General features: G+C 47.1%; 1 protein-coding gene across 2 annotated transcripts in view; it reads left to right on the forward strand.

Moving 5' to 3' along the window:
* Positions 1-16,297, forward strand: part of ARMH3 (armadillo like helical domain containing 3) — a 1,518,639-nt gene that overhangs the window by 530,807 nt on the left and 971,535 nt on the right. For both annotated transcript variants that reach the window (XM_069611618.1, XM_069611619.1), the window contains 2 exons: positions 5,459-5,505; positions 6,442-6,517. In XM_069611618.1, the coding sequence (XP_069467719.1) occupies positions 5,459-5,505; positions 6,442-6,517 (123 nt within the window). The remainder of the gene's footprint in view (positions 1-5,458; positions 5,506-6,441; positions 6,518-16,297) is intronic.

The raw sequence follows: 16,297 nt of genomic DNA on the forward strand, positions 1-16,297 counted from the left end.
TCAATCTTTACATGACGCCAGTGGTCTGGACACCCCTCCGGAGGTTGAGTTTGGCAGGCCTGAGCCTGGTACACGCACGGAGTCGTCGTACAGGCCTCTCATGTCGAGGGTGACGGAGTACTTGGGGTGGTCTGCTCCACCTGTGGATTTTCTGCAGGATGACCTGACAGATATTTTGGACAAAGGTCCACCCACTGACCCGGTGGCCTTGCAAAGAAGGGTGGCGGCGGCTTGGACTGCGCCGGAGAGTCTCCCGGCAGTGAATAAGTTGCGACCGAAAAAATACCGTCCAGCCTGTGGCGACCCCGCCGACTTGTCTTTGCACCCCACTCTGGAGAGTTTGGTGGTGCAGGCGGCTATGGCCCCAGCAAAGCAGGCCTCGTTCCCTACCATCCATCTGGATAGGGATGACAAGCGCTTTGACGGTTGGGCGAAGCAAGTATTTTCGTCTGGGGGTATGGCTTTAAAGGCAGCCAACTCCGTTTGTGCCTTGGCAAGATTCACTCACACTCTGTGGAATTGTGTTTCTTTGGCGGCTGAACATATTCCCGAAGGGGAGAAAGGGGATGGTTTTCTTGCCCTCGTTCAGGATGGGCAAGGATGCCATGTGTGAATCCGTTCAGTCGGGTCTGGACGTGGCAGACTGTGTCAGCCAGTCCATGGTGGCGAGCACTGTGATACGCAGGTTTGCGTGGTTGCGGAAGTTGGGGGTTTGCTCCTGATGTACCGTCCTGGCTTCTCAACATGCCCTTTGATGGTGACCATCTTTTTGGCAGCAAGGCTGACGAGAGCCTTGAGGGGTTGCAGACCTCCAAAGCTGCAGCAAAGTCGTTGAGCGCTGCAGTACGTCAACCTCCGCCTTTTCGTCCTAGGGGACAGCAATGGAGGGGGAGGTTCCTTTCGATACTACTCTTCCTTTGGTAGATCGAGGGGAGCTGCCAGTCAAAGGGGCCAATGTAGGAGTACCAAAGGTGGAAAACAAGGTACTCGAGGTGCCAAAGCTGCTCGGGCAGTTGCCTCTTTGCCCTCAGGCACTGCCGTAGCCGCTTCAGCTCAGTCATGAGGCCATGTCCCATGGTTCGCCGGTTGGGGGAAGGCTGGCACAGCATCTTGTACATTGGCGTGCCATTACTTCAGATGTGTGGGTTCTGGAGATCATAGCCCATGGCTACTGTCTTCCTTTCCAGCAGAGTCCTCACGACAATCCACCGGGGAAGCTCTCTTTGAAGAGTTCGGATCCGCTCCTTGCGCAGGGAATCAAATCCCTGCTGGAGAAAGGTGCCATAGAACTGGTGCCTGTAGCGGAGAGGAACAAGGGATGGTATTCCGCATATTTTTGATCCCGAAAAAACACGGGGGATTGAGACCCATCATGGACTTGCGTGGTTTGAACAAGCTCCTCAGGAAGGACAAGTTCAAGATGGTTACTCTCTCTCAAGTCCTCCAGGCCCTTCAACTTCAGGACTGGTTGGTGTCTCTCGACCTCAAGGATGCTTACTTTCATGTGCCAACTCATCCCAAGCACAGGAAGTACCTGAGGTTCGCGGTTGGCGACTCGCATTTTCAGTTTCGGGTCCTGCCATTCGGATTGACCTCTGCCCGAGGGTCTTCACCAAGCTCATGGTGGTGGTGGCAGCATATCTCAGGAAAGGGGGGATTCACGTCTACCCCTACCTGGATGATTGGTTGATCAGGGTGCGCTCTCCCAAGCAAGTCCTGGATCATCTGTCACCTGCCACTCCCTTCACAGGCTGGGCTTCTCCCTCAACTTAAAGAAGTCTCACTTGACACCTTCCCAGTGGCTCCAGTACATCGGAGGAGTGGTCGACTCATCCCTCGGGCAGTGTTCGCCCCCCCAGGTGAGGGCTCATCAAATTCTGCAGATGGTGGACAAGTTTCAACGTGCCTAGAGTCTCCCGGCGTTCGAGTTCTTGAGGTTGCTCGGCCTCATAGCATCCTGCATTCTACTGGTGCCAGAGGCCAGGTTGCGGATGAGATCTCTGCAATGGGCTCTCAAGATGCAGTGGTTGCAGTCCTCCGGCAGGATGTCGAATCCCGTTCAGGTGCCGCCCTTGGTCGCCCAGGATCGTCTGTGGTGGGCCGTCAAAGACAATCTGATGATGGGGCTCCATTTTGGCTACCCTGGCTGGAGGTAACGATCGTGACGGACGCATCCCTCTCGGGATGGGGAGCTCATGTCAACAAGTTGACAGTCAGCGGTAGTTGGTCTCAGTCGGAGTCCAGACTCCATATCAATCTGTTGGAGCTGAGGACCGTCAGGCTAGCTCTGAAGGCTTTTCTGCCGCCTATGAGGGGGAAGAATGTCCCGATTCTGACGGACAATACAGTGGCCATGCACTACCTCCACAAAAAGAGGGGGGCAGGGTCTCTCCCACTGTGCAGAGAGGCGATGTAGCTCTGGTTCTGGGCCATCCTGCAGGAAATTTCGATCTCGGCAGTTCATCTGGCTGGAGACGAAAACATGGCGGCGGACGCTCTGGGCAGGCAGAGCACGGTCTCTCACGAGTAGGAGCTGGCTCAGGAGGTTCTCTTGGAGATCTTTGCCCTTTGGGGGACCCCACAAGTGGATCTCTTCACCACCAGTGTCAACCGGAAGTGCGAAAGATTTTGCTCGCGGGAATTTCCTCCAAGAGGAGCCTTAGGGGACGCGTTCGTGGTGGAGTGGTCCTTTCCACTGCTCTACGCGTTTCCTCCAGTCCCAGTCATTCCGCAAGTGCTGCAGAGGTTCCGGAGGTTGGGTTCCCGAATGATCCTCATTGCTCCGGCAAGGGCCAGGTGAGCATGGTACCCGGACCTGCTCGACATGTCCATCTGCCCTCCATGCCGTTTTCCCTACCGAGATGATCTGCTCTCACGGGAGGGGGGTTGGGTTCTCCATCCAGAGGTCGAGTCTGTCAACCTTCATGCTTGGTTTCTGAAAGGTTGAGGTACAAGGATTGGGACCTCCCTGAAGACGTGATGGAGGGGTTGCTCTCGACCAGAAGGCCAGCAGCAAAATCCCTGTACCGTTGCCGTTGGAGAAAGTTCTGTGACTGGTGCAGGGTACAGAATGTGGATCCTTTTCAGTGTTCAATTCCTGTGGTTCTGTCTTTTTTGCTTTCTTTGGCCCACAAGGGCCTGCAAGTGGGTACCATTAAAGTTACCTTGCGGCGCTGTCCATATTTAAGCGCTCGTCTGAGGATTTTTCTTATTTGAAGATTCCTTTGATTTCTCAGTTTCTTAGGGCTGACAAATGTGTTCCCAGCGTCGCCTTTCCAGGTACCGGGATGGGATTTGAACCTAGATCTGAAATTCCTAATGGGTGCTCCGTTTGAGCCCTTACATTCTTGTTCTTTGAGACTATTGACCTTTAAAACTGTATTTTTGGTTGCGGTTACTTCCGCTCGCAGAGTGAGTGAGTTACAGGCACTCTCTGCCAAGCTACCTTTCACTTTGTTTCATAAGGACAGGGTTGTCCTTAGGGTTCGTCCTTCTTTTCTTTCGAAGGTATTGTCGGATTTTCATTTGAGCCAAAAGGTAATTCTTCCGGCGTTCTATCCTCCTCCGCATCCTGGTAAGGAAGAGGAGAGGCTCCATAGGTTGGATCCTAGGAGAGCTTTGAGCTTATATCTTTCACGGATGTCCTGGGTTAGAGTGGCCGATCAGCTATTTGTGGGCTACGCTGGAAGGCGTTTAGGTCAAGCTGTTTCTAAGCAGACCTTGATCCGATGGATCATCTTGACAATCTCTGAATGCTACAGTCTGGCTGATAAGGACCCGCTGGTAGGCTTGAGGGCCCATTCTATTAGGGTTGTGGCAGCCTCCACTACTCTGCAGAGGCGTGTTCCCATTCGTAATATTTGTGAAGCAGCCACATGCGCCTCTGTCCATACTTTTGTAAAACACTATTCCCTGGATTCTATCCATGGGCAAGATTTAGCCTTTGGTAAGGCGGTCCTCTATTCTCCAATTTGATTGGGCATTCTAAAAATTCTAAATTCTTTTCCCTCCTCCATACGTTGGTACTGCTTTGGGAGTCTGTCATAGATGTGGAATACGTTGGAGGGCACAATCCCCTCGAAGAACAAGTTACTTTCTTACCTGGTAACGTTCTTTCGATGGGATGTTCCTCCGACATATTCCACATCGCACCCTCCCAGCCTGCAAGGCTTTCTGTAGTCATACTGGCAGAAGATTGGCGCCACACGTTCTAGGGAAAAAACTACAACTGAGGCTGGAGGCGTTGTGCGTCCTATTTATAACCTCCAGTGACGTCGGCTCGACGGAGGCCCTCAAGGGACAGCGTATCGACGTCATCGACGCAGGACGCAGACGCCGAACATTTTTCCGAAGCAGCACAGCTGTGGTGATTACTGTCATAGATGTGGAATACGTCGGAGGAACATCCCATCGAAAGAACGTTACCAGGTAAGAAAGTAACTTGTTCTTCTTAATCATAGGGAGGTTCCTGTATAATCCTTATTAGGGATCTCCTGTCCTCTAGGGGGGGTCACACCCAGTGAGCTCCCGCTTGCCATGTCCCGTAGGGGGTGTTAGGTTTAGCAGGCTCCCCTCCCTATCCCAAAGGGGGTGGCTCCCTCAAGGGGAGATGGCCACAAATTCTCTGGATTTGTCAGAGGGGATGGAACCGCATTTCAAATCTATGTAAAATTCCTTGGAGGAATACCCTTGCCAGCTCCATCCTTATTTTAGCCCACGTTGTTTGCATCTCATTCAGAGCTTGGCAGTGAAATAAAAAGTAGGGGCAAAGTGTCACTAATTCTGTTAGCGCCAATGTCCACCCTGCCAAACTAGAGGTTTAGAGGTAAAGTGCTGTCTCTAACCCAGTGCTAGAGGTATCTCCTCCACTTTACTAATAGAATTATCACCCACGATAGTTCCTCCAAAATCCCCCATGCAGTCCGATTACATGAATGGGAGCAACCACCATTGACCCACTTTTAATCTAGTGGTAAATGCACCAGATTGAGTGGCAGTAAGAGTAGCCATCTGAACTTGGAATGACGCCCTTTATTCTGCTGTGCCATATATTCTGTACACTGATTTGATGGAGGACTGGATAACGCAGTTGATGGTAAATGCTTTTTTCACTTGAACCAAAATATTTGTACGTTGGTTTTTTAGTGTTGCAGTATATAAACATTTCATGAAGTAACAAATAATGTGTGATGAAAAAGTTAAAGCACAAGATTAAAACTGTATTTGAAAGGTTTTTCTTTTTTTATGTTCCTGCATGACAAAAGCAATATATAAATGTGTGGACTGCAAAAACTAATATTGTTGGAAAGATTTACGATTGTGTTGGAGGACTATGGGAGGAAATCATTTGTGATGGCAAAAGTCTCACAGCAAATAAAGGTTAAAACATTTTATTACTGGAGCAGTGCATATTTCAACTGCTGTGTCTCAAATTCTGCAAATCTGTTTACAAACACAGGTGGGCAGCATGTTTATAGCTGATGCAGATGAAAAAATCTCCATTCAGTAAGTCTGATACTATTATCTATACTATATCTTCATACTTGCTACCTATATTTGTTTGTTTCAGCATGAAAGTGGTTCGTATACTAAACAGAGTTACACTTTGCCTTCTAATTCAGTTTTTTTGTTTCATGCTCTTTGGCCATGAATACATACACCCTGATTTAGTAAGCTTATTTTGCTGTTAGCACACATACAAATATAATATAATATAAATATTTCCATTTTGTTGGCAGTCGGGTGCGCTGGGAGGTAGAGTGGAGGGGACTGACATTTTCTGCATCCTCCCAGCCATGCCTGAGCAACATGTACAAATGTTTAAAAATCCCTCATGGCTTTATAGGACCACTGGCAGAGCAAAGCTTAAATGAGCTCTGCATCTCTGTAGTATAACTTTTATGTCTTTTTCTCAGTTTCAAATATATAAAGTAAGTACATTTCACACTGAACAAGCCTTAATGGAATAAGTTAATTTACTAGTGGAACATGTGAATTATTAAGTTTATATACAGATTTCATTGTACTTGCATTGGTAACAATTTACTGTTTTTCTCTTTATCCTTTTTCTTTGTTCCTCATTATCCTCGTAACCGTTATCTTTTTAATTTTCCCGTTCTCTCTTGCCCTTTTTTTCAGGCTATTTTTGTTTTAATGTCCTCTTATTTGTTCAGTTTATTTTTGTTTAACAGCATACTTTGAAAATGGTTCATTTGTGCCAATAAAATGCCTAATGGCAGTCTTGCACATTCGTAAAGACATGTCACATTATGTAGTAGTAGCGAAAGGGGGGACTTGGGTTGAATTTGTATTAGATGATACTGTTTTTAGAGTCTCTGTTTGAGAAACATTGGAATGTGGTTTGTTGATTCGGTTTGCTTTTAAGTGTTTGTAACTTCCCCATTTTCTGTTTTTTTTAATTTTTTTTTTTACATTCCATAGAACCAACGAGGCCATCCTGTTAGCCTTGTACGAAGCAGTCCATTTGAACAGGAACTTTATCACAGTTTTGGCACAGGTCAGGACTTTTTTAATATTATGTGTCAGTTCTATGCCAGTACTGCAGAATACCAAGTTTTACTCTAAGCTCCTTTTCAGTGGTTAAAAATAATGGCATTTATTGCACATGTATATTTTCGTTTAACTCTTAAATGATGTTGATTTACCATATAACTCTTAAATGTGTTCAAAAAATGTTCTTTTCTTTTTGGGTAGACTGTAAACCAGAACACAATAGATTTTCCATTCAGGGTGTTCTGTAAAATGAAGATGTCTACAGAAAATATTGATGTAACTGAACCATCTAGTCATCTCCTTCCCACCAATCATCCTACATATTTGTATTCAAGTTTATCCAGAATCCCGTATGCCAAAGTAGAGATTCACAGAAAGATTGGATTCACAGAGCCATGTATTTTTCTCATTTCTAGGCCACTGGAACACTGCATCCTACTTAGTCTCATGATTGTTTTTTGCTCATTGTTCTTGGATGCATCATATATTAGTTGCTCAATATATATTTATGACTGGCCTTCAAGGAATAAGGCAAAAACGACCTGGAAACTAGGTCAGACTTATAGTGTTGTAGTAGGCTTGGAAATGGGCAGCCTCAAAGCTTCTGTTAATTCTTACTTTTCTTAAACATCTGTTTAGCTGTAAATAAACTATATAGTCATAATGCAAAAGCAAAGACATAGGTGTAGGCTAAAAGTTGGGGATGGTGTTGCAGGCAAGGAGTGTTAAAATGGATTCCAAAATCAGCCCTGGTAGGAGGATTTTGAGAGGTGAAGGCAAGCGTCCCCAGATAGCACGATCCTCCCCACAATGAGAGACAATAATGGACTCTCCCAGGATGGGAATAAGGCCAGGACAAAGTGCGGGTGAGCTTAAATGGGAGTTTATCAATCAAAATAGGGCATGCAAAGAACTCTGCAAACTCCGAGAGCGCTCTGTCTGACAATAGCAAAGACAGGCGTATATATTTACAAAAAACGTCATAAGAACCTACATGCTATAGGGGGCACAAGTTCGTGGGGATTGGGTGGCGACGACTAGCTATAGGTGCTGCTGCGATGTGGTTTGCCGTGGCTGGAGGACGTCACTGGATACCCTCGTGGGTTGGGCTGGGCCTGGCAGGTCAGCTGGGCTCATCCGGGCGGTGTTGTTGTGCCAACCGTGATCAGTGTCAGAGATGAATGTCTTTCCTGACTTTCTGCCCTAGGGCCACGCACACTGCAGTCATTCAACATTGCATTATTATCTTCCCTGGTAAATCTTCCAATAGGTTACTCTACAGGTTAACGCAACACAGGAGGAATGCACCTAGAGTGGGGTCTGTTGGCGATTCATCAATACATGGTTACCATCGTCCTGTTGACCGGGTATCAGAGGTCGTGGGGTTGGGTCTCGGGACATGGGACAGGCGGTCCGTGTTATCATGTCTTGTTAGAAGTGATTATGGATGTGTTCCTGTAATGTTGACATAATATTGGGTGTCCTAATTTTACAGGGGCCATTAACCTAAGGTGAGCCGGTGGGTCGTGGAGCCTAAGAAAGGGCGCCTTTGGATCTGTGTTTTAAGGCCGGGGTTTACTGCTGGGTTGTAAATAATTCAGGTGGCAGGCCGGGCCTTGGGTGCTGCGGGGGAATGTGACTGCTTGAAGCGGCTCCAGCCGAGTTGGGGGAGGTGGAGCAGGGCAGCACAGGCCTCTGCTTTTTCATCTGGCCGGCTTCACTGGGAAGAAGGGGGAATGGCCTTGCGTGTGCTCACAAAGGTATTTTCCTCGTGTGTTGCAGACTTTAGGTGGAAGAGACATAAACATTCACATAATATACAATACTCATTGAGTCTTTCCAAAGCTCACGTTTTTGACATTGCTGGTGCCATCCATATGGCCAATTTGAGCATATTACTTGTACACTACGTTTTTAACAACTACAACATTTTGTTATATGCTTATACATACACTGTAAGTGAGGTAGTAGTAAGGTTGGTGGAGCACGCAGGAACAACCCGCCACTGAGACTGGCGGCAGTGGCACATAGTGGGCTTGGACACACATATGGTGCATTTTCGTGCACCCCTTACATGAGCCCTCAGTATGGTTGCATTTGTCTTCCTTTGTACTCTAGCAGCATTAGTACAGTTTTGGCGCGGGACCGTGGGGTGCAGTCTTCTCGATAACACACAACATAAAAAACCACCGGGACGCATTTACCATTTGCGCATACCTACAGGGAAGTGGATGCTTCATCCCTAATGTCATATGAGCACCCATTCTGCCATTTTCATATATTTTACAGGTTTTTTTAGTCAGAAAGGTTGTGGAGAGAACGCTTTCATCACAGGTGGTTTGCTCATTAGTATTTGGGGACTTTGCTTTTGTCAGGGGACCATTGTACAGTTCTTTTCCACCCAGGCCCTGCTGGCCGGGCCATGCTGGAAACAGCAATACACTGCGGAAGGTGAAATGTTACAGTGTTGGTATCTAACACTAGCTCATGTCCGTCTGTTCGTGGGAACGGGCTCTTAACGGATCTGCCAGGGAGCTGTGGCCACAGGATTAAGTGACACTCTCCAAGGGTGGGGGCCGCGCTGCAGTGCACAGGACTCAAGCCATTTTTCTTAGACAAAATGGCTTCCAGGGCCTAGCTAAACTGAGCAGGGTTGGTCAATGTCTTCAGCCAGTGCCCCACCCACCACCTGGGCCCTGGTGGCAGGGAGGACAATTGATGAACCATGAACCTCACCGGGGGAGAAGAGGCAGGGGAGGGGGGTCTCCTGGACCAGTCCTCCCATACATTTCCCCCCTTTCGTTACTTAAGTAACGAATACTTTAAATCCTCCAACCTCCCACACACTTCCTCGTCAGCTATAGCGTCATCCCATGCAGGGGTGCCTTTTATGGGCATCCATGCCCTGCACACCCCTCGCAGGCTTTCACCTCTCCTAGCATATTCGTCTGGGGTACAGGTCAGGTATATACAACCGCTCTCCCCCTGTAGGTCCACCCACACTTCCTCATACCATTCAAGTACACAGGGTTCTTTAATTGTAGTGTGCCATAACTTATCTACTATATCATTGTCGTGGTACATGGGCACCATCTGGAATCTTGACGTGTAATCTGTTCCCGTTTGTACCTGTGCTTCCTGCATAGTTTGTATTGTACCGCGGGCGTTGCCCATTGTCACCATCATCATTGCGCCATTCGGCACTGCGTTGGCACAACATCGAAGACCCACCTGGCATAGGCAAAAAATGAAAAGGAGGAACACTACAGCCGGCATCAAAAACTTGACAGTCATTCCCAGCCATGATGCGACCCAGGAGAAGATATTGTCGAACCATGTACTTTCTTCTGCTCCACCTTCCATTCTCATTCTTTCTCCTAGGTTATGTACTGCTTCGATCACATGGGACAGGGAGCCGTTATCTGCATCTTCAGTTGGTACGAAAGTGCAGCAGGCACTTCCGATTTTTCGGCAAAAACCTCTGTCCATTGCTGTCAGCAGGTCCATGACATACCTGTTCTGCATGGTCATTAGCCGTAGTGCTCGCAGTTCCACTTTTATTACGTTAAACTCTTCTTCAGTATCATTTGCCAGTTGGATCAGTTCCCAACGTGTGATTTGGAGCCACTTTGCATTTGCTCGTGCCTGGATGCTTGGGACGAGTGAGGCGAAGAACGTTTCTGCAGAGCTGAATAATCGATATTTATCTGGGATCTGTGCCAGCAGTTCTGATGATGCTTTTGATATGTAGTTCGATGATCGCCTGTTTCGGGACAGCGCCCCTTCCTTGTTTCCGGAGGACAGGACATATACTTGTGATTCTGCAGTTGGTTGGGCCCCACTGAGTTGAGATTTCCCTCGCGTCTCCTTGCCCCCATCAATGTGGCTTTCCGGGATTACCATTAGCGCGGAGTGCAGGGTGGCCAATGAACAGCTGCCACCCCATGATTGTGGGAGGTGTAGGTATGCCTGGTTGCCACATACCCAATAGGTATCCATTAGGGCCGCTGTCCCTTTTCTCATATCTGGGATGGTGAGGGTTACAGTTCTTGTTTGCCCCCATGATGGTTCTCCCGTCTCCCTTGAAACACAGTTCATAGTTTATTTCTTTCTGCAGCTTGAAGGGTTTTTCGATGGCCGTTACCCAAGTCAATTTTGAGATGTGTTCCTTCCATATGGGTGTGCATGTCTCTTCTATCCATTGCGGTTTCTCTGGTGCCACACCCCGCAGTGCTTCAGTCTTGCACATTATTTCTTCGTCCTTCCACTTGTTGTCCGAAAAAAGTGTCCCTTGTATTATAAAGAATGGCTCCTCCAAACATACCACTCCTACTGCCTTTGGGTAACAGGTCTTTTCGTTCTGCAGCATCCTAAAAGTTACCTCATGTGCCTGGAAGGTGTTCTTAATTCTGCACAACATGAGATGAAGGAGACACTGGGCATCGACAATAGGCAACTCTTTCGGTAACAATACTTTGGGTGTACCTGGAGCATGGGGAATGAGGGAGCAGACATAACAGCTCTCATTTGTTGTTTGCTTAGCCGTTGCACTCATGTCCGCATACCATTTATTTGTCTGGTGGGGGTGTCGTGGGTCTTCCATTTTGTCTAACCCTAACCCATAATATTCATCATATTTCCTCCTCCCCACCTCTCTTCTCCGTCTGTTATTCCTTTTTCTAAGGTATTTCCCGGCCTCATGGGCGATGGACAGTGTGGGCCCCCCTTTCTCCCTCTCGCCCCCTTTGCCCAATTATCATATAATATTTCATATCTTGCTGTCATGTCTTCATTCTCTTTCTTTATGCTATCTATCAGTGTGTTTTTGGTTACGGGAGCGGGCCGGCTGGTGGGGGTGTTATATAACCAGGATATAGCAGAGGGGTTACAATCATTCAGACTGCAGGCATTGTAATTGGACACTTTTGGTGGGGGAGTTGTGCTGTTTTGCCTTTTTTCCTTCAAACCTTCATTTTGCTTGATAGCAACATTGGATGGTGTCGTGTAATATCCCCATACCAGTTTAGTTCCATCCCATACCAAAAAATCACCTTCTTTAGTATTTACAATTGCTGTTTCATTTGTCACATTAGTTCCGTTAATCCCTCCCCCCTCGTTCATCTCGATAGAGATGAACGCTATAAACCAATACGTAACCAGGCCAAACATAATTGTAAAAAATAATGTAATGCATACAGACAATCCACACTCATACGAATATCTACATCTCTCAGCTAAAAACTCTCTATATCTAATCAATCTATCCGTTGCAGGCTGCCCGTTAGTTGCCATGGTAGTTCCTGTTTGAGATATAAAAGTGCATTAAGTGCATGCATGTAAACATTTTGTTGGCACTACCAGTGCCAAGATATCATGGAAGGGGAATAGGATTGGGTAGGGGAGGGGGGTTGGGATGTACAGAGAAGGGAGCATACGACATACGTAACCTTTACATTATTATCTTACACATAAACCCATTATTATTATTTTTTTTTTTTTGCAATCCTTCATCATTATAGATAACCTGTAATATAATGTTTTTCGTTAACAATTTTCTCTGGCACATATGCTTCATCCACACACATTTTTGTATTCACTCATCTTTTTCATTAGCATTGTTTGCTGTTGTCTGTGCCTCCTCGTCCACCTCTTCCTGCACGCTATTATATGCTTTTCATACATCCGTCAAATGTATCCAGTACTTGAGGCCCTTGACTTTTACAGCCGTAGGGGTGCAGAATACCACTTCATATGGTCCGTGGAACCGTGGTGCATTCCCCCGGCGCACAAAGCTACGGACATAAATGAACTCTCCCGGCATCAGTTGTACCGGTGTTTCAGGTTCCGTAAGGGACTCCGTTGTGTTCCCTTCTTCCCTTGTGAATGGTGGTGAGAGCTGCTTTGATATTGTGCGCGCTGCCCTAATTAGCTTTTTCAGGTATCCTGTGAACTCATCTCCCAATATCGCGGCGCTTCTGTGCGCACCTGAGTGTTGGCGCAGTGGGGAGTGTGCTGTGTGCATTCGTCTCCCGGTCGCGATCTCGTGCAGGGACAAATGGTGGTCCTTGCTTGGCTGATTCCTCAGCTCAAACAGCGCAAGGGGCAAACAGTAAATCCAGTTTTTCTTTAATGAGAAACACAATTTGGACAATCTCCCTTTTAGCAGTCCGTTCATCTTTTCTACCACGCCATTACTTTGAGGGTGATAAATCGAGCACAATTTATGTTTTATTCCCAATAATGTCGTCACTTCTTTGAAGAGCTCGTTCACAAAGTGAGTGCCGTTGTCTGAGCGAATTACGTCGCAAATTCCCCAGCGCGGGAATACTTCCCTTACTAGGAACTTTGCAGCGCTTTTAGCATCAGGTCGTGCACATGGGCCTGCTTCCACCCACCTCGAGAATGGGCATACAACCACAATCATGTAGCGTGCCCCATTACACCTTTCTCCCATATCTGCGTAGTCAATATGCAACTCCCTGAAGGGTCCTACTGGTTTTGGAATTGTTCCCCTGAGTATACGTAACGTCATTCCAGAATTGTATATCTGGCACGTTGTGCACTCCATTGTCAATCTTGATATGTGCTCCTGGAGGCAGGGCACGAACCAGACCTCTTGTATTTCTGCTGCAATGTGTTGTTTGGTGGTGTGTGCTGTAAAGTGTAATTGCTGAAACGCTATTTCTAATAGCTTTACTGGCATTACCACTTTTCCTGAGTTATTTTGTCGCCCTAGTAAGTTTGTTGCTGATTGGCTGCACCCTCGTTTTACCCACATCATCTTTTCATCGCCACTTGCTCCTTCCTGTAGCTCTAGTATTTGTGATATGGGCAACGCATTATATCCTTCTGGGAGCTCTTCGTTTGTCTTGTGCTGTAGCATGTACTCACCTGTTTCATGTTTTTCAAAGTATGAAGCTTCCTTGGTGGCAGTGTCCGCTGCCGCGTTCCCCAAAGACACATCGTCTGTGTTTGACGTATGTGCTTGGCACTTCACTATTGCTACTATTGTTGGGTCTTTTAGCGCCTCAATTAACTCCTTCAGCAATTCTGCATGTTGCACTGGAGTCCCATCTGCTCTTCGAAACCCCCTCCGCCCCCATCTTGCCAGACCTCCATGTACTGTTGTCGTCATGTAAGCTGAATCTGTGTATATTGTTACTGCACAACCTTTAGCTGCATGTAGTGCTTCTATTAAGGCAATGAGTTCCGCTGCCTGTGCTGAGAAATGGGATGGAAGGCGATACTGCACTAGTGTCTCGTACTCGCCTTCTTCTAACCTCACCACTGCCAACCCCACATGTTTCTCTCCCGTGTCCATGTCAATTGATGCTGACCCATCCACAAAGTACACCTCCCCCTCGCTCAGGGCATTCTCGCACACCACCGTGTCCTCCCCTGTTTCCCCTGTGTAAGTCGCACAATTGTGTTCCTGCATGTCCTCCAGTGTGCATGCTTCTGTAATGAATGTTGCCGGATTCACTGTCCTGCATCGTACCACATGGATATTGGCGCTCTACAATATTATCTCATAGGCAGTTGCTCGCTGTGTGGTCAGTGTACTTTTTGATCTCTCAAGTATTGCAAACAATGAGTGTTCCACAAAAAATGTGACGGTGCATCCCATTACTATTGTGGCACTTTTCTCAATGGCGAACGCGGCGGCGGCGAGAGATTGTTTGCACGCGAAGTGCCCTTGCATCACCGCATCCAAGGTGCCACTATAGTAAGCCAGCGGTTTGTGTCCTAGAGAAGTCTTTTGTGTCAGTACAGCTGTCATGAGTGTTCCCTTACAATGTGAGAATAGGAAAAACTCGCGTTCATAATCAGGGTTGGCGAGTACTGGAGCACTCGAAATCAATTCTTTTAGTGACTTGAATGAGTCACTCATCTCTTCTGACCATTCTATTTTCCTGTTCTCTTGTTGTGCCTCCTTGAGTGCTTGCAGTAATGGTCTCGTATACGCTGCATAATCTAATATCCATGCTCTGCAATAATTGCACATTCCCAAGAATTTCTGCATCTCCTTCACTGTTGTGGGTTCTCTTACTGATCTTATGGCTTCTACCCTGTCAGGGATTATTCTCTTTCCGTCTTTTGATATCAGCTGTCCCAAGTATAAGACCTCTTCCTGACAGTATTGTAGCTTTTCCTTGTCCACTTTGTACCCCTTGGTTGCCAGCAGTGACAGGAGTGTTACTGAGTCTTTTCTGCATGTTTCTTCATTCTGTGCGCAGACGAGCAGATCGTCTACATACTGAATGATTGTGCTTTCAACTGATAAATTACCCAGGTCTTCGTGAAATATGCGGTTGAATATACTTGGGCTCTCACAGTATCCCTGTGGTAATCTGCAATGTTCATATCTCTTTCCCCCTAGGGTGAATGCCGTCAGGTATCTGCTTTCTTCAGCCAAGGGGATGGAGAAGAATGCGTTTTTCAAATCGACCACTGTAAAATGTAATGCCGTTTTTGATATACTGCATAATATTGAAGCAGGGTTCGGGACCAAATGGAATTCTTTCTGTATGACGTCATTTATGGGGAGTAAATCCTGGATCATCCTCCAAGCCCCTCCCTTTGCTTTCTTAATCGGGTAGATACAGGTGTTGCATGGTGAGTTTGAAGGCACTATTATTCCCTGAACTAATAATGCATTTATTGTCTCTTTTATCCCTTCCTCAGCTTCACGGGACAATGGATATTGCTTTACTCGGGGCAGGATTGCCCCTTGTTTGAGTTTTATGACCACTGGCGTCACTCCATGCAACAACCCCACATCATGGGGGCCTGTTGTCCACAGATTGCCTGGCACCAGTCGCGTGTCATCGGTGAAGAATGACGGTGGTGTTCCCACTACTGCCATCAACTGAACGGGAATTTGCCTAGCCTGAATCAAAATGTCACAGGGCATTGCTATTTCCATTATTATTTCACCATCATTGTCTGAATCAGAGAAAAGGTCCTCATCAGATAAGTCTCGTAGGGCAAAGTTAGCATTGATGCACAGGACTGTGCGCCATTCACACCCGTCTATGTCCATCCCAATTACAGCAATCCTTTTCGCTGACACCTGTACAGCATGTAAGTCTAAGGATACCACTGACCCTGGTGTTATGTCTGGGTGTACTATTGGGCGGAAGATGAATTCTGCCGGTATTCTCCACTCCAGCTTTTTTAGCTCATGGACTACTTGGGCCAGTGTTTTCAAACCCTCGAACATTCTTTCGTCCACTGGCAGGCCGCGTATTTCCGGAGCAGTTGTGTGAGCCTGCACTACCAGCATTACACGTAATGGACATATTCCTGGTGTTGAACACACTATTCCTCTTTCTGTGAATGATATTGTCATGTTAAGCTTGCTAAGAAGGTCCCCCCCTAGCAAGTTTATTGGCGATTGTTCGTAATACAGTAAGGGTGTTTTTACAGTTTTACCCCCCACTGTCACATCCAAAGCTTCTGTATAAGGAACTTCAATTACAGCCCCAGAGAACCCCTGTGTCTCTAACTTCCGGTTAGATAACGGAAACCGGCCCTCTCTAATGCATGATTTCTCCGCTCCCGAATCCACCATGAATATGAACTGCTTGTCTCCTATCTACGCCCCCACCAATGGTTCCTCTGCTGCATCGTAGGTGGTAGATAGGACAGGACACGCAAGTGTTCTCTGTGGGCTGTCCTATGCGGGGTGTTTCATTCCCCCCCCCCCCCGGTTGAACACGCTCCCTGAAACTACTGATACCCCACTATAGGGGGCTGGTGCTGGGGCTCCATTTGCTGTTGT

The sequence above is a fragment of the Ambystoma mexicanum genome, chromosome 8, assembly GCF_040938575.1.
Source record: "Ambystoma mexicanum isolate Mex_15411 chromosome 8, UKY_AmexF1_1, whole genome shotgun sequence".
NCBI lineage: Eukaryota > Metazoa > Chordata > Amphibia > Caudata > Ambystomatidae > Ambystoma > Ambystoma mexicanum.